This window comes from Triticum urartu, chromosome 7A (assembly GCF_056163025.1).
Source record: "Triticum urartu cultivar PI428250 chromosome 7A, HENAU_Tu73, whole genome shotgun sequence".
Taxonomy (NCBI): domain Eukaryota; kingdom Viridiplantae; phylum Streptophyta; class Magnoliopsida; order Poales; family Poaceae; genus Triticum; species Triticum urartu.
Window position 1 is genome coordinate 109,997,644 of NC_141879.1, and position 18,559 is coordinate 110,016,202.

The 18,559-nt window shown below is 48.0% G+C and overlaps 1 protein-coding gene across 3 annotated transcripts; it reads left to right on the top strand.

Moving 5' to 3' along the window:
* The first annotated feature begins 833 nt into the window (after positions 1 to 833).
* On the top strand, positions 834 to 3,123 carry LOC125523331 (uncharacterized). 3 transcript variants are annotated; one of them, XM_087534905.1, is made up of 4 exons: positions 834 to 1,696; positions 1,771 to 2,072; positions 2,154 to 2,459; positions 2,505 to 3,122. In XM_087534905.1, exons 1-4 carry the CDS (start codon positions 907 to 909, stop codon positions 2,796 to 2,798), a joined length of 1,692 nt encoding a protein of 563 aa, XP_087391031.1. In that variant the 5' UTR covers positions 834 to 906; the 3' UTR covers positions 2,799 to 3,122. The 3 variants fall into 3 exon arrangements, with proteins under 3 accessions (XP_087391031.1, XP_048544336.2, XP_048544335.2); XM_048688379.2 differs by having other exon boundaries at positions 2,154 to 3,123; XM_048688378.2 differs by having other exon boundaries at positions 1,771 to 3,123.
* The last annotated feature ends 15,436 nt before the right edge of the window (positions 3,124 to 18,559 follow it).

The window sequence follows — 18,559 nt, forward strand, 5'->3', positions numbered from 1 at the left end:
ATAAGGCCACCACATGCCATCGTTGAATCACGCACAACTCCACCACCACTCAAGCAGTCCCTGGACGACACTTTCAGGAAGGAACATGCCACCAAAATGCCCTTATCGTCAGGAAAAGAGGACCTGAGGTTTTCATCTGAGCTCATGGGCAGGGTGGAAGGAAAGGGGATCCCATTGAAGCCTTCAGCAAGGGAAACGATGCCCAAAGGCAACGTCTTTGGTGTGGCCGCCGCGCCGGCCAGGGGTTTCCCCTGGATCAGCCCCAACCCATCAAATCCGCGCAGCCGATGTCCGATAATTGGCAACCGAAGCCGCCAGGGACCGGGATCAGCGCAAATCGGAGTAGATCGAAGTTGAGGACGCCTCTTCTACATGGCACAGCCGACCTACGAGGGGTAGCATCTTCAAGTATCGATTTTTTTTGCCGCGCCTTTTAGAAATGTGATTTCATAATGAAATTTTGCCAGATCTTAGAACATCTGGCAAAACAATATTATATATACTTTTTATATTTTTATTTATTTTACTCTTCATCCAAGCTTTGAGAAACTTCACTTCCGTTTGTCTCATCCTTTTCTTTGGAGACCAGCCAACGAAGCCCAAATCGGCCTCAAGCCTGAAAGATTCTCGGTCAAGATATAGTCAAACAGTTTTGCTAGAACTCATCTAGATGAGATTTAGTTTGGTCTCATTCACCTTTTATAGCCATTGGATGTGATGTTATAAGATGCGTGTGTGCTGACGTAAGTTATATCCGTTCTTGTTTTTTAGGTGAATGAGACCAAATTACTTTTCATCTAGATGAGTTCTAGCTACTCCCATAGTCAAAAGGGGGTCATTGCAGTCTGCAGGACAGGGCAGGAACGGAGGAGACGCCGCCGGCTGGCAGCAGCACCGACGCGCACCATGCCTACCTCCTCCTCCGTCAACCCGGAACATGGCGTCGTCACCGCGGCCGAACTCCTCTCCGCCTACGCCGCCGTGCCGTCGAGGGCCACGGGCGCCGAGGGCTTCGCCTCGTCCCTGCGCACCCAGGACGAGGTCGACGCGCTCTGCGAGAAGTACGGCGTACCCAAGGAGTTCACCGCGCGCCCCGCAGGCGACCTGCGCGCGAACTCGACGCCGCCGCCGGGGGCCATCTGCGTGTACGCGAGGGCGCTCAAGGCCGGGATGCGCGTCCCGCTGCACCGCTTCTTCCGCGAGGTGCTCGCCCACTTCGGCATCGCGCCGGCGCAGCTCTCGCCCAACGGGTGGCGCGCCATGGCGGGCTTCCACGCGCTCTGCGACTCCGCTGGGGTGCCGCCGTCGCTCGCGGTGTTCCGGCGTTTCTTCGTGATGTGCAGTCTCTGCCAGGAGCACGAAAAAGGCTGGTACTCATTCCGGCCCAGGCGGGACAGCTCCGGCTTGTGCTTCAGGGGTTTGCCGAAGCCGGATGCCAACTCCATCAAGTGGAAACACGAGTTCTTCTTCCTCTCGTCGCCGGAGCCGTGGCCCTGCGCCGTGGAGTGGCGCGAGCGGTCCAACCGCTCCTCCTGCAACCCGGTGCTCACCGTTGAGGAAAGCCAGTCGATGCTGAAGCTGCTAAGTGCTCATGGTGGCGCCGCTGTTGATCTCAGGAACCTGCTTCCTCCTACGTGCTCAAGGCCCCGCAGCCGCCTTACTGCCGCATCCCCGCCGCCGCCGCCTTCCTCAACTCGTATTATTCTGTTCCAAATCCCTCTGATTCCCCTGTTTCATCGAGCCCTTAGGATGGTGTTGCGTGCTATCTAGGTACGGATCCCTCCGTCCATGACACAAGCGGGGAGCAGGGGGAGAAGACGGCCGCGCAAGCGTCGGCGTCGGCGTCGGCGAAGAAGAGGACTTGGGAGGAAGCCGACGGCGGGGAGGAGGTTTCGCCTCTTTCAGTGTTGTCCAGCGTGCGCTCGCCACCGCCACAGCATTTCCCCTGCAGGCACGACGGAGACACCACGAAGGCTGCACGGGAGCTGATGCACCTGCATTGCTCCGTTGCGCAGCCGCAGGAGCGCGCGTTTGCGGCGAACGAGCCTTCCGACGGCGCAGCGATTCGGCAGGTATTGCCAGCAAATGCCATGGGAAATCGTTCGATCGGTAGGTGTTTGTCGGGAGTCCTCGATCATCTTGTTTGTGTTCAGGCCTGGGAGCGCGAAGCCGCGGCGCTGCGGGAGCAGCTGGAGGGGGCGAAGAACGAGCTCGCCGCGAAGGTGGCGGAGCTGGAGGAGACCAAAGCAGAGCTCGCCGCAGCGAAGCAAGCAGCGGAGGCGGAGGTGGTGAAGACGAAGGCCCAGCTCGCCGCGTCTCTGACGGATGTGGTGAAGACGAAGGCCGAGCTCGCCGCCGCCAAGCGAGAGGCAGAGGCGGAGGCGGTGAAGATGAAGGCCGAACTCGCCGCGGCCGTGGCGGAGGCGGTGAAGACGAAGGCCGAGATGGCCGCCGCGGCCGTGGCGGAGGCGGTGAAGACGAAGGCCGAGATGGCCGCCGCGAAGCGTGCCACGGAGACAGAGACGGCTAAGGCGAACGCCGAACTCGCCGCGGCGAACCGGGCCGTGGAGGCGGAGCTGGTGAAGGCGAAGGCCAAGCTCGCCGCGGCGGAGGCGGAGCTGGTGAAGGCCAAGGCCAAGCTCGCCGCGGCGGAGGCGGAGCTGGAGAGCGCCAAGGCGGCGGCGGCGGTGCAGGAGCTTCTGGCCTCCGAAGAGAACGCCCGGCGGCGCGCGGAGCTCGCGCTGGAGGGGTACCAGCGCTGGCGAGGCCGTCACGCTCCGGCTGGTCGTGCCGCTTGAGTAGCTCGCTGATCGTTTTCCTCCTCGATGCAATCGAGTAACGCAGAACGATTCAATCCGGGAGATCACCAAATTTTGTAGCTGCAGTTTCGTCAGATACACAATGCAGCAGCCATTGCTATGTGGCTTTCTTGTTCCATGCTCAGCAGACAATCGAGCACCGTGGGCAAATGAAACAGAAATATTTTGCTTGATGTGTGTTCAGCAGAGAGTGGATTTTTGGAGCCCGGGTGCAATGGAGGACCTTATTTTAAATAGTTTGAAAGTCACATTTAAAGGTTTAGAAAAATCTAAAAAGAATTCCACATGAACATATGAATGTATATTACACATGTGTACATTTTGTTTTTTTGCGGGGGATGTGTAAAATTTGTTGATGAAATAAGTAAGCGCATGAGCTATACAAAATCGTGAAATGGTAATTTTTAAATAGTGAATACATGCACTGTTTATTTTTTCAAAATCATGATTTTGTTATTTTTGTGTCACTCACATGCTTATTTATTTCAGCATAATTTGCATATGTGTAATATACATCCATATAAACAAGTTGAATTCTTTCCATATTTCTTTAGAACTTCAAAATACAATTTTGGCACTATTCAAATATAGGGCTAACTGAAGCTCGTCCTGCAAAGTGACTTTCTATTTACTACTACCATTGTCTTAAAATAAAGGATTTTTATCGTTTATGTCACTAGGTGTGTCTCACTACTCAGTTTTGCCATTAAAAATTACAACTGCTCAAAAATGCCATCACTCAGTAAGATGCTTGCTCCAAAATGCCATTAGGCACCTAAAAATTGCCATCATTTTGTTAGATCTTTGCTTAAAAATGCCATTAGACACTGTTACTATCAGGTCAAACCTGTTGACCATGTTATATGACAAGAATACCTGTAGACCCTCATGTCAGCTTTCTCTATCTCACAATGATAAGTTAGGCCGCACTTGATATGAGTAAGCAAGCAAAAAATTTATAGGAAAATAAGAACAATGTTGGAGATCGAGTGGGACCACACTTTACTGTAGTAAGATAAGGGACGAACTGCCATGTGGGTCCATGTGTATTTTGGTAATATGACATGGTAAACGAGCTTTGAGTTGACAACAATGATGTCTAGTGGCATTTTTAAGCAGTTAAAATTTCTAGTGGCAAAAGTGAGTAGTGGGACACAACTAATGACATAAATGATAAAACCATATAAAACATTTCATATGCTAAACTGGCCTACAAAAACGTTTTATATCTTGAGACGAAGATAGTACGTATTTAACTTGTGTTTATACATATATCATTTGTACATTAACTTGGCACCTGGTCTAAAGTGCAAATATTTAGATCTGTATTTAAACATCGGAGCACCTATGTGATAGGTGCCTGAATATTTTTTCTGGCTTCAGCCATTTTTCTCTGTCAAAAATCATTGTATAACCATCACAGTGTATATATTGACAGGTATATTTACTTGCACACACGTACATCATAAGTATCAACCTGTGGTTGAGTTGGTAGGTGGACAGTGGTATCCTCAACCCACCAGGGTTCAAATCCTGGTGCTCGCATTATTCCTGAATTTATTTCAGGATTTCCGGCGATGGGGGTAGGGTGTGCGTGTGTGCGTTCATAGGGGTGAGTGTATGCGCGTGTATATAAGCGCTTGTGTCTGTACTGATGCTCAAAAAAAATAAGTATATGATTAATGGAAGGAGAAAAGAGGAATTAAAGGATTCCAGACTTTTATTTTTAGCAACTATTTACGGTAATTGTTTTAATTAAATCACATGATAAATTACATTGGTCATACCGGATTCCTACAATATTCTTACACTATGGGGGCTTTAAGGTGTGGAACTAAGATCAACACAACGACCTAGTTAAACAAATTTGTTGCAGTATTTTTTCAAAAAAGATACAAAAAGAACTGATTTTATTCTAGGGAAGAATGAATTACATCGGTTATATATATATGTCAATAGTTGGTTGGCAATGGTACATCCTTTAAATCTAGGAGGTGACGCGATGTAAAAGTTTGCTACTGGAGTCATCGACCGAGATTGACCGGTGCCCCGAGAGTTCAGGTGCCAACTCTTGTCAACATGTTTTCAGTCTGATCAACTCTTAGTTTAGTTCAGTAGTTTGGGTGATCTAAATTCATATTATCGAGAAGTCGGGACCTTTGATAAAACTAAAGAAATGGTTCAATGAGGACATCGTTTTGGTGCTAAGGTGCATCGCCCCTGCATGAACAGTATATTCAGACATGTTTTTCGGAGAAAAATGATTTTTTTACACCAAAGATGCTCGAGTGTTCTAGGAGTGTGCAAAATGTCATGGACAAATAACATTCCAGGAGCTCTCACAAAAAGAACAAAATCGACTCTCAAAGAACTTTGAAAAAATACATTTTGGAGACCCCTTTTCTTGTCTACGCCTCCTCGAATGTGATTTCGCCACAAAAAAATGCACACCCCAACACACTCGAGCATCTTTGGTGCGAAAACATTTCATGATTTTTTTTTTGTTTATGTTTGCTACTCCCTCCGTCACATAATATAAGAAAGTTTTTTTACACTAGTGTAGTGTCAAAAACGTTCTCATATTATGGGATGGAGGCAGTAGTTTTTCGAATTTGCTGTTTGTAAGCCTAGGCTCATCTATGGATTATCATGGTTTAGTGGAGAAATATTTATGTCACAAAAGATATGAATGTGTGATATTTGGTCCGTTAATTTCCATTTTTGATATATCTGTGTTGGGTGCTCTCTTATGTTTCTATGTGGATGATCATAGGCACACACAAAATTAAGTGTTATTAGGAATAATTTGAAAGTCCTCTTCTACTCCTGAGCTCAAATGAGATCGGGGTGAACAGTAAAATAAGACAAAATTTAAAAAGTTTCATCACGAAAAAAATCAGCAGTCCAAAATGCTTTCAGAAATAGCATTTTTGGAGCGTCGTTTTTTTTTCAAAGACTTCAACGAATGTTCTTTCGTGACGAAATTTGGCAGGCACACAAAACATTTGTCAAAGTTGATCTCAGAAAAAATTCAGACATTTGTACATTTTTTTTTCAATTTTACTGTTCACCAGGGAGCATTTGAGCGTAGGAAGCTTATTAAAATGTGTTGTTAGGTAAGTTGTTGTACCACTTTTACGGGATTTTCACGATTATGTATATGTATGATATTGTTACCGCACTGCAATATTTTTATGTATTGTGGGAGTAATTAGCTCTTTATATTTATCTAGCCTCGCCACCATATCCCTGCATCAACAGGAAACAAATATTTTGCTACGAAATGTTTGCGCCTTGGAGGCTGCCTTTCGGCGCGCACACACACATGTCCCAGAAAACGCAGGTGCATCCCCAGCCAGAACCACGGTCACACCACACATGGTCAGCAAGCACCGGGTTTGCACAGAATTTACACCCACAAGCATCACATGAGCCAACCATTAACATGAAGCGCAGGCAGGCTTGTATACGTAGCAGCAGCAGTGAAAACGTAAATGCCAACGAGCGAGACTCGAGAGGAAGCGGATGCCTCTTCGTTCATCCATGGTGGTCCGTGGTCGTGGTAAAAACAAGCAGCCTTTGTGAGGCCAAGCCGTCACGTGTTGGCTCCTCTCCAAGAGAAAGCTACAGTAGTTTTCTCCCTGTGCTTTTTGCAGGTCTATCGGTTGTACTACTACGTACATGCGTGTTGCCCGACCGTCCTTTTGCAGGCACACCGCATGCAGGTCCTCCCTTTCTTTTTGTTCTCGCCAACGCAGGTCCATCGGTTCGCCAGCACGTTCCTTTCCCATCCAAGGTACAAGGAAAAAGGAAGAAAAGATGCAGAAATTGTGTTAGCAGACAGACCACCCATTCTCCATCACAAGGAGAATGGAGTCCCCTAAACCCAACTTGAGATGCAGAACATGTCTGTAAGCTAGAGAAGTTTTAACATGCTCCGTCTTACCTCACCGAAGGTAATAGCATCTATATCCAGACCGCTCAAACCTGCTCTATACGTCTGGTAAATCAGAGAAGTTATTTTGCATTTACCATGATCTTTCAACTTCATGTTCATTTTACTAATTATCATGAACGACAAAGAATATAGGCAAAAATTGTAAGCTTAGAGCATCTCTAACCGATCCCTAAAAATCTTTGAAGGAGTAAAGTTTCAGTTTTCTTCCTCTAAACCGCACCTAGCCGATCCCTTACAATGATTAGAGGAGTAAACTTCATCTTTTATGGCCGCCCCGACTTCTAAATATACTCGGTCGCGCACCTGAGAAGTAAAATTTCCCACTCCTCCCTCGGACACACCCTCCCCACCCTGCACAGCATCCACTCCGACGCCAACCTAGTTGCCTCCACCGGCCACCACACACCATCGCCGACCCCCGTAGCACCCCCCGCACTCCTCGTCGCCGGTTGATTTAGTCACTCAGTCACGGGCGCCCAAATTGATGGATCTACGTCTATCGCCAGATTCGAGGTCACCGTCGTCGCCCGCGCAGCCACCTCGACCGCTCTGCGGCGCCTCTCAGTATGTCCTCCTCCTCTCACCACTCACATCTTAACCATCAACCAATAGCTGGCACCCCCCTCCCCGGTCGGCTGGGCTCGGCCCTTGACAACAGCTCATCGGTGTACCTCTAACGGTCATCAAGTGTGATCACTGCTGGCGGTTAGTGTTGCACCTCGTCTCAAGCATGCCGAAACATCCCGAATGGTTTTTCTACAAGTGTGAAAAGGACAGAGTGAGTTCCATTTTGTATGGTTGTTTTTCAGATTCATCCCGATTTGAAACTCATTGTTTGCTCAAAAATGTAAGTAGAAAAGATGGAACTTTTGATGTTGGAAGAAGAGTACATTGATCTATTGATAGCGATAAATTTGCTAGATGCCCAAAATTAAATGAGCTTGACATTCTTTTACTCCACTATAAGTTTAGGAGATCGGTTAGAAACGTCAATTTTTTAGGGGAGCAAATACTCTTTGCTAGAGGATACACGACCATACCTTGCACTAAATTATAGGGATCGGTTAGAGATGCTCTTAGATCCTGAAAAGCCTAGGTTATTTTTGATTTCTTAAAAAAATTAAGATGAAATCACATTGAATACAAATAGAGGACTAATATAAACCAATAAGTATGTTTTCTTTACATGTTCTTTATTTAATGAAGTTCACAGTTCAATAAAACAAAGTTTGCCATTGTACATGACCATGCAAGTGTGCATTTTTTTCCAATGTTAGTATTATCACCGGGAGAACAAATCATTCCTATCTTCTATGACCTCGCAACATTTGCGTATATAAACCACATCACTTAAGGGCCTCAATCACATAAATTAGGAATGGAATAATTTCCTCTACTCGGTCTCGCCCTCTATGGACGTAATGTTTATTTTTTCAATTTTGGTTTGTCTAACAGTTAACAAATATGGCTTATACCTATTATGGTTGATCTATTACCTTGTGGGAGGTAGTAGGCCATCACATTCAATCTATGTCACTCGATCAAAAATAATGAAGGGTCCATAATAGTTGGGACCATCTTAAAATTTCTGTGAAAGCTATCGCGCTGCAAACGTGCATGGTCAATTCAAATTTATAGTGTTAACATTTTTTGCAGGAAACACTGTAGCCTGTTAATTCATGTTAACCAAATGGCATTTTTTTTGTAGAAAATATGTTAGTTGCAACTACTAATTATAATACCAATTAGTATTATGGATGTGAGTTATATTGCTAAAGAAGTGCTTGCTTGTGTTGCAGATATTATATTAGTTATAAAATATTAATCAAGTATAGGAGAGCTTGTATGATGAATGTATGCTATCCAATAATTATTTGGGTCTGTCTAGAGCACATCTAGATGTGCTCTAGATATTGCACATCTAAAATGACTTAATCAAGCATAAATAGAAAAAGGAAAAACAATACTCACACGAATCTCCACGTAAGATCAGTGATATTTGATTTAGATGTGTGATACTTATCGCACATCTAGGTGTGCTTTAGCAAAACTGTAATTGTTTATGGTAACCACTCTAACATTTTAACGCATGGTAACTTAGTGACATTTTGAATAGCTCATATCTTACTTGCAACTATTAATTATAATGTCAACAAATATTTTGGATGTGAGTTTTAATGCTTAAATGAGTGCTTACTTGTGTTGAAATATGATATTATTGATGTTAGTGACAAAATATTAATCAAATATAGATGAGTCGAATATGGGAGATGAAATTTTAGGTTATGTGAGAAATTACTATTTCTAAGGTAACTGAGAAGTATCTATTACTAATTTTGTATCACCACTTAAGAACCATTTGATGCAAATAGTATAATAGAATATATTTTTTTTGACAAGAACCAAATTGATGAAAATATCTTGACCGTGTGGCTACAAATATCAATTCAGAATATATTTTTATATTAAGCTACAGTTACTCCTAAGAGGAACTCCAACGGGCCGACTCAAACGAACGGTGCATTTGTCTGCTTTTTGTCTGTTTGGGTCGACCGCCCACCCGGCATCCGCCCTCTTTTGCATTTGGGTCGGCAGTGCGCCCAACGCGCCGACCCATTTCATGTCCGCACTCAATTTTAAGAAAAGGCCCGCGGCCACAGATCATGCCAGCGGCCATAGATCATGCCGGCACCATGCCAGTGCCGGCATACATTGCCGGCTTTGAAAAATATCACCGCAGTTCATGCTGGCGCACTCGCCAGCGGCCGGCACAGATGCCAGCACACAAAAAGGGGTGGGACTTGAGTTCGTCCACGTAATCGCGGCCTCGTGGTCATGCCAGCACACAAGTCGTCATACAAAAAAGGAAGGCGCTTGCGGCCACGAGATCACTCGTCGGTGAACTTGAGCATGTCAGCCTACATCTTCTCTAACCACGGCCTCTTCCTTGGCTACACGATGTTGAGATCCACCTTCATGATCTCCGCCCCGGTCATCATGCTCGCGAGAGCCACTTCTTTCGCCTTGGTCTTGGCGTTGGCGGTCTTGATCTCTAGCATATTGGCTTGCTTCTCCGCGTTCATCTCAAGCCTCCTCCTTTGGCTTGGGCGCGGAGGCGGTCTTGCGCCGGGCACGAGGCTTGCCTTTGCCGGAGGGGGCGGCCGTCTTGCCAGACGAGGCGAGGGAGGTGAGGCCGGCGGCAGCGTCGAGGTCGAGGTCGTCGTCCATGACGGGTGTGGGGCGGGAGCGCGTGCGGGCGAGAGGGTTTTTGAGGGAAATGGGAAGAAATGGTGGTGGCTGCCTGTGACGCCCCGATTTAACCATACACTAATCACACACGCAAACGTGTATGATTAAAATTAGGGACTCATGGGAAGATATCACAACACAACTCTACAAATAAAATAAGTCATACAAGCATCATATTACAAGCCAGGGGCCTCGAAGGCTCGAATACAAGAGCTCGATCATAGACGAGTCAGCGGAAGCAACAATATCTGAGTACAGACATAAATTAAACAAGTTTGCCTTAAGAAGGCTAGCACAAACTGGGATACAGATCGAAAGAGGCGCAGGCCTCCTGCCTGGGATCCTCCTAAACTACTCCTGGTCGTCGTCAGCGGTCTGCACGTAGTAGTAGGCACCTCCCGAGTAGTAGTAGTCGTCGTCGACGGTGGCGTCTGGCTCCTGGGCTCCAACGTCTATTCGCAACAATCGGGTATAGAAAGGGAGAAAAGAGGGAGCAAAGCAACCATGAGTACTCATCCAAAGTACTCGCCAGCAAGGAGCTACACTACATATGTATGCATCGATATCAAATGGATTAAGGGTATCATATGTGGACTGAACTGCAGAATGCCGGAATAAGAGGGGGATAGCTGGTCCTATCGTAGACTACGCTTTTGGCCACCTCCATCTTGTAGCAGGAGAAGAGAGTAGATGGTAAGTTCACCAAGTAGCATCGTGTAGCATAATCCTAACCGATGATCCTCCCCTCGTCGCCCTGTGAGAGAGCGATCACCAGTTGTATCTGCCACTTGGAAGGGTGTGTTTATTAAGTATTCGGTTCTAGTTGTCATAAGGTCAAGGTACAACTCCAAGTTGTCATGTTACCGAAGATCACGGCTATTCGAATAGATTAACTTCCCTGCAGGGGTGCACCACATTTCCCAACACGCTCGATCCCCTTTGTCCGGACACACTTTTCTGGGTCATGCCCGGCCTCGGAAGATCAACACGTCGCAGCCCTACCTAGGCACAACAGAGAGGTCAGCACGCCGGTCTAAATCCTATGGCGCAGGGGTCTGGGCCCATCGCCCATTGCACACCTGCACGTTGCGTACGCGGCCGGAAGCAGAACTAGCCCCCTTAATACAAGAGCAGGCTTACGGTCCAATCCGGCGCGCGCCGCTCAATCGCTGATGTCACGAAGGCTTCGGCTGATACCACGACGTCGAGTGCCCATAACTGTCCCTGCGTAGATGGTTAGTGCGTATAGGCTAGTGGCCAGACTCAGATCAAATACCAAGATCTCGTTAAACGTGTTATCTTGAAATAACCGCGAACGCCGACCAGGGCCAGGCCCACCTCTCTCCTAGGTGGTCTCAACCTACCCTGCCGCTTCGCCACAAAGATCCACTCAGAGGGCCGTCGAGACAAATGTCCTTTCGGACCCAATCCGTGAATCACTCGCGAGTACTCCTACGAGTCGAGCCGTCTTTAGTCACCACAAGTATCATATATTATGTATATAAGTATATACCCGTGACCACCTCCCAAGTGATCACGACCCGATAGTATAGCATGGCAGATAGACAAGAATGTAGGGCCACTGATGATAATCTAGCATCCTATACTAAGCATTTAGGATTCCAGGTAAGGTATCAACAGTTGTAGCAACAATGACAGGCTATGCATCAGAATAGGATTAACGGAAAGCAGTAACATGCTACACTACTCTAATGCAAGCAGTAGAGAGAAGAGTAGGCGATATCTGGTGATCAAAGGGGGGGCTTGCCTGGTTGCTCTGGCAAGAGAGAGGGGTCGTCAACTCCGTAGTCGTACTGGGTAGCAGCGGCGTCGGTCTCGGTGTCTAACGAGAGAAAAGGGGGAAGAAACAATAAATATAATGCAAACAGATGCATGACGATGCACCACATGACTAAGCGTGATGCTAGGGGTGCCCAATCGCGGTAGTAGGTGATACCGGCGAAGGGGGGAAACATCCGGGAAAGTATCCCCGAAGTTTCGCGTTTTTGGACAGACGAACCGGAGGGGGAAAGTTGCGAGTTTGCTATGCTAGGGATGTGTGGCGGACGAACGGGCTACGTACCCGGATTCGTCTCGTCGTTCTGAGCAACTTTCATGTACAAAGTTTTTTCATCCGAGCTACGGTTTATTTTATATTAATTTTAAAAGATTTAAATTAATTTTAAAATTAATTTAATTAATTTAAACCAACATTATCCAGAATAGTGTTTGCTGACGTCATCATGACGTTAGCAGTTGACCTGGTCAACTTGGCAAGTGGGTCCCGCATGTCATTGCCTAACTAACTGTTTAGTTAGATTAATTAGCAGGTTAATTTGGTTTAATAGTTAGTTAACATAATTAATTAAGTTAATTAATTAACTAATTAATTAATTTTATTATTATTTATTTATTTAATATATATATATAATTCTTTTTTAACTGTTTTGTGGGCGGGGCCCATATGTCATAGGCCCTAAGGGGGCTTAACGGGCGCTGGGCTAATGGGCGTGGGCACCGGCCGGGACAAACCTGGGCGCGGCCAACACGCATGGCCACGGCGAGCAGCCGTACCCGATGGGGTGCCGGCGGCCAGTGCCGCGCGGGAGGGGCACAACCAGAGGCGGTGTAGAGCCCCCCCGGGGTGCGCGAAGGAGGCGGGAGGGGGCGCGCGGGGCGCTAGCGCGGCTGTTGCCGGAGGCGCGGGGCAGCAGCAGTGGCCGGCAGGAGGCGACAGGGGCGCGGCCATGGGTCGCGAGCGGGAGCGAGGAGGCTGCGGGGCACGGCCGACGAACGGCGTCAGGGGCGGCAGCGGGAGCCGCGGTCGATGGCGGGCGCGAGCGACGCATGAGGGCGCGGTGAGCGCGGTGGCGCAGGCAAGCGGCAGCGCCGCAGAGCAAGGCAGTAGCGGAGCTGCGGGAGGCGGACACGGCGAGGGCGCCAGGCTGGGCAGCGGGAGAAGTGGGGCGTCGGGGCGGTGCGCGGATGGGCGCCGGCGCCGAATAGCAGGAGCGACGACACGAAGCGGGCCAGGCGCAGCCTGTGCGACGGTGTGCGCGTGCGGGACGGCGCATGGGCGCGGTGACCGGACGAGTAGAGGGGGGAGCTCACGGGGTAATGTAGGGAACTGGCAGTGGGCGTCGAGGAGGAGGAGGGGGACGAGGTCGACGACGAAGAGGACGGCGGGGCAGCTCTGGCGGCGGGATCCGGGGAGTCGCTGCGTCGCGACATCGGGCGTGCGGCGAGGGGAACCGCTGTCCCCGATCCAGATCGGGACCGAGAGGTGGGGGCGCGAGGGGAGAATGGGGGATCGAGAGGAGAAGTGGGACGGCTAGGGTTTCGGTCGGGTGGACCGTGGGGTTAATGGGGGAGTGGGCGGCCGGTTGGGCCGGCCAGGCGGCCTGGTGGCTAGCTGGGCCACGGCCCAGCAGGGAGGGGTTCCCTCTCTTTCCTTTTTTTTGTTAGTTTTGTCTTTTGTATTTTCTTTTATTTATTTCTTTTTTTCTGTTTTATTTAATTTAGGGCATTTAAGTATATTCTAAACATGTGATTTCTTCACTATAATCACCTATGTAATATTTGGCACCGTCCGAACATTTTTGTTCTAATGTTTGAAACTTTGTTGTCTGCCATATTTAGAATTTAAATTTTGAACCGGTTTCGAACTAACGTGAGATTGTCAACACTAACCGTGGTGATGTGGCATGATTAACGGGGGATTACTGTAGCACGATTATCTGGGCGTTACAAAACTCCTCCACTACAAGAAATCTCGTCCCGAGATTTAGGAGGTAGAAGGAAACAAGTGCGGGGTATTCCTCACGCAGGCGGTCCTCGCGTTCCCAAGTGGCTTCGTCTTCAGAATGGTGCAACCACTGGACTTTGAGGAACTTGATCGCCTTCTGACGTGTGCGGCGTTCAGCTTGGTCGAGAATGCGGACCGAATGCCCTTTATAGGAGAGGTCCTGTTGCAATTCGAGCACTTCATGATCCACTGCTCGGATTGGATCCTTGAAGCAACGGCGGAGCTGTGACACGTGGAACACATCGTGAACCTGGGAAAGGTTCGGCGGAAGCTCCAGTTGATATGCCACTTTTCCACGCCTTTCGAGAATAGTGAAGGGACCGATATAGCGAGGAGCTAGCTTGCCCTTGATCCCGAAGCGGTGAGCACCCTTCATTGGTGTAGCTCGAAGATAAGCCTTTTCGCCAAGTTGATAGACCATGTCTTGGTGATGACGGTCATACTGACTTTTCTGACGTGACTGAGCAGTCTTGAGATTCTCGTGAATAATGCGGACTTGTTCTTCGGCCTGTTGGATAATATCCGGACCGAAGAGTGGACGTTCCCCAGTTTCTGACCAGTTCAGAGGGGTCTGACACTTTCGTCCATATAGCACTTCGAAGGGGGACATCTTCACACTAGCTTGATAGCTATTATTATAAGAGATCTCGGCATATGGAAGAGATTCCTACCATTTCTTGCCGAAGGAAACTACACAAGCTCAAAGCATGTCTTCGAGAACTTGGTTGACACGTTCAACCTGCCCTTGCGACTGAGGATGAAAAGCAGTACTGAACGACAGATGAGTTCCCATAGCTTCTTGGAAACTTGCCCAGAATCTTGAAGTGAATAAGCTGTCACGGTCTGAACTGATAACCAGTGGAATACCGTGAAGTGAAACAATCGTGAACATGTAGAGAGTTGCAAGCTGACTAGCAGTGATTGTTTCTTTGACCGCCAGAAAATGTGCAACTTTAGAAAGCCGGTCAATGACGACAAGAATAGCATCATTACCTTTATGCAATTTGGGAAATCCAGTGACGAAGTCCATTTCAACATGGTCCCATTTCCATTCAGGAATAGAGATAGGTTGCAGAGTTCTAGCAGGCCTTTGATGTTCAGCTTTGATACGACGGCAAACGTCACACTCAACAACATAACGAGCAATGTCCTGCTTCATATTAGACCACCAGAATCTCTGACGGATGTCCTGGTACATCTTTGTACTACCGGGATGAACAGACAAAGGCGTATCATGAGCTTCTTTCATAACCTTTTTAGTCTGATCCAGGTTTTTCCTCGAACGTGGTACCACTAGGCGGCCTTTGAAGTACAAGGCGCCATCATCGGTGATAGTGAAGAATGAGGGCTTTCCTTCTGCTAGATGGCGTTTAATCTTATGGACCTCAGAGTCATAACCTTGAATAGTCTTTATACCATCTACGAGATCTGGTACGATAGCCAGGGTATTTAGAGAACCCTTAGTAACAACACGAAGATTCATCTTCTGAAACTCTAGGGGAGGGGGAGTGAGTGCTCCAGGAGGAACAATATGAAGGTTTAGCTTTATAAATTCTTCGACAAGCGAGGGCTGAACTTTGTGAACCTGGAGGTGGTTGTAGTAAGACTTGCGGCTCAAGGCATCAGCCATTACATTAGCCTTGCCAGGGGTATAGGATATACCCACGTCAAAGTCTGCAACAGTCTCCATCCATCTCTGTTGACGGAGGTTCAAATCTGGCTGAGTAAACAGATACTTCAGACTTTCGTGGTTGGTGAAGATCTCGCAACGATTACCGAGAAGGTAATGTCGCCACTGCTTCAGTGCATGAATGACAGCAACAAGCTCGTGGTCGTGGACTGGGTAGTTTTCTTCATGAGGGCGCAGTTGACGAGAGGCATAAGCAATCACTCCGCGCTCTTGCATTAGGACACAGCCTAATCCTTGACGGGAAGCATCGCAGTAAATGACGAAGTCCTTCTTAGTATTAGGTGGAGCAAGCACTGGGGCAGAAGTCAACTTGTCTTTGAGTGCCTGGAAACTTTCCTGACACTTGTCTGTCCATTCGAACTTGACAACCTTATGCAACAGATTAGTCAGAGGCCTGGCAATCTTGGAGAAGTTCTCGACGAATCGACGGCAATAGCTGGCGAGACCGAGAAAACTTCGGACTTGCTTGACATTCTTCGGAGGAGTCCAATCGAGAATAGCCTGAACTCGTTCAGGGTTGACGGCAATACCATCCTTGGAGATGACTATTGGAAATATGCCCTAGAGGCAATAATAAAATGGTTATTATTATATTTCCTTGTTCATGATAATTGTCTATTGTTCATGCTATAATTGTGTTATCCGGAAATCATAATACATGTGTGAATACATAGACCACAACATGTCCCTAGTGAGCATCTAGTTGACTAGCTCATTGCTCAATAGATGGTTACGGTTTCCTAACCATGGACATTGGATGTCATTGATAACGGGATCACATCATTAGGAGAATCATGTGATGGACAAGATGCAATCCTAAGCATAGCACAAGGTCGTGTAGTTCGTCTGCTAGAGCTTTTCTAAAGTGTCAAGTATCATTTCCTTAGACCATGAGATTGTGCAACTCCCGGATACCGTAGGAGTGCTTTGGGTGTACCAAATGTCACAACGTAACTGGGTGGCTATAAAGGTGCACTATAGGTATCTCCGGAAGTGTCTATTGGGTTGGCATGAATCGAGACTGGGATTTGTCACTCCGTATGACGGAGAGGTATCTCTGGGCCCACTCGATAATGCATCATCATAATGAGCTCAGTGTGACTAAGTAGTTGGCCACGGGATCATGCATTACGACACGAGTAAAGTGACTTGCCGGTAACGAGATTGAACGAGGTATTGGGATACCGACGATCGAATCTCGGGCAAGTAACGTACCGATTCACAAAGGGAATTGTATACGAGATTGCTTGAATCCTCGACATCGTGGTTCATCCGATGAGACCATCGTGGAACATGTGGGAGCCAACATGGGTATCCAGATCCCGTTGTTGGTTATTGGCCGGAGAGTTGTCTCGGTCATGTCTGCATGGTTCCCGAACCTGTAGGGTCTAGACACTTAAGGTTCGATGACGCTAGGGTTATTAGGAAGACTTGTATGTGATTACCGAATGTTGTTTGGAGTCCCGGATGAGACCCCGGACGTCACGAGGAGTTCTGGAATGGTCCGGAGGTGAAGATTTATACGTAGGAAGTTGTCATACGGTCACCAGAAAGGTTCGGGGACATATCGGTATTGTACCGGGGCCATCGGAGGGGTTCCGGGGGTCCATCGGGAGGGGCCACCTCTCTCGGAGGGCCTAATGGGCCGTAGAGGAAAGGGAACCAGCCCTACATGGGCTGGGCGCATCCCCCCTTGGGCCCATGCGCCTAGGGTTGGGGGGAAACCCTAAGGGGGGCGCCCCCCTTGCTTGGGGGGCAAGCCCCCCTCCCCTTGGCCGCCGCCCTCCCTCTAGATCTCATCTAGAGGGGTCCGACCCCCTTCCTCCTTCCCCTATATATAGAGGGGCAAGGGGAGGGCTGCATACACCATCCAAGGCGCAGCCCCTCCCCTCCCCAACACCTCTCCTCCTCCGCAAGAGCTTGGCGAAGCCCTGCCGGAGTACTGCAGCTCCACCACCACCACGCCGTCGTGCTGCTGTTGGAGCCCTCTTCCTCAACCACTCCCTCCTCCTTGCTGGATCAAGGCGCGGGAGATGTCCTAGCTCCGTACGTGTGTTGAACGCGGAGGCGCCGTCCGTTCGGCGCTAGGATCTTCGGTGATTTGGATCACGACGAGTACGACTCCATCAACCCCGTTCTCTTGAACGCTTCCGCTCGCGATCTACAAGGGTATGTAGATGCACTCCTCTCTCCTCGTTGCTAGATAACTCCATAGATTGATCTTGGTGATGCGTAGAAAATTTTAAATTTCTGCTACGTTCCCCAACAGTGGCATCATGAGCTAGGTCTATGCATAGTTTCTATGCACGAGTAGAACACAAGTTGTTGTGGGCATCGATTTTGTCAATTTACTTGCCGTTACTAGTCTTATCTTGATTCGGCGGCATCGTGGGATGAAGCGGTCCAGACCGACCTTACATGTACGCTTACTTGAGACTGGTTCCACCGACTGACATGCACTAGTTGCATAAGGTGGCTAGCGGGTGTCTGTCTCTCCCACTTTAGTCGGATCAAATTCGATGAAAAGGGTCCTGATGAAGGGTAAATAGAAATTGGCATATCACGTTGTGGTTTTGGCGTAGGTAAGAAACGTTCTTGCTAGAAACCTATAGCAGCCACGTAAAAACTTGCAACAACAATTAGAGGACGTCTAACTTGTTTTTGCAGCATATGCCGTGTGATGTGATATGGCCAAAAGGATATGATGAATGATATATGTGATGTATGAGATTGATCATGTTCTTGTAATAGGAATCACAACTTGCATGTCGATGAGTATGACAACCGGCAGGAGCCATAGGAGTTGTCTTAATTTATTTATGACCTGCGTGTCAACTTATACATCATGTAATTACTTTACTTTATCGCTAACCGTTAGCCATAGTAGTAGAAGAAATAGTTGACGAGACAACTTCATGAAGACACGATGATGGAGATCATGATGATGGAGACCATGGTGTCATGCTGGTGACGACGATGATCATGGCGCCCCGAAGATGGAGATCAAAAGGAGCAAAATGATATTGGCCATATCATGT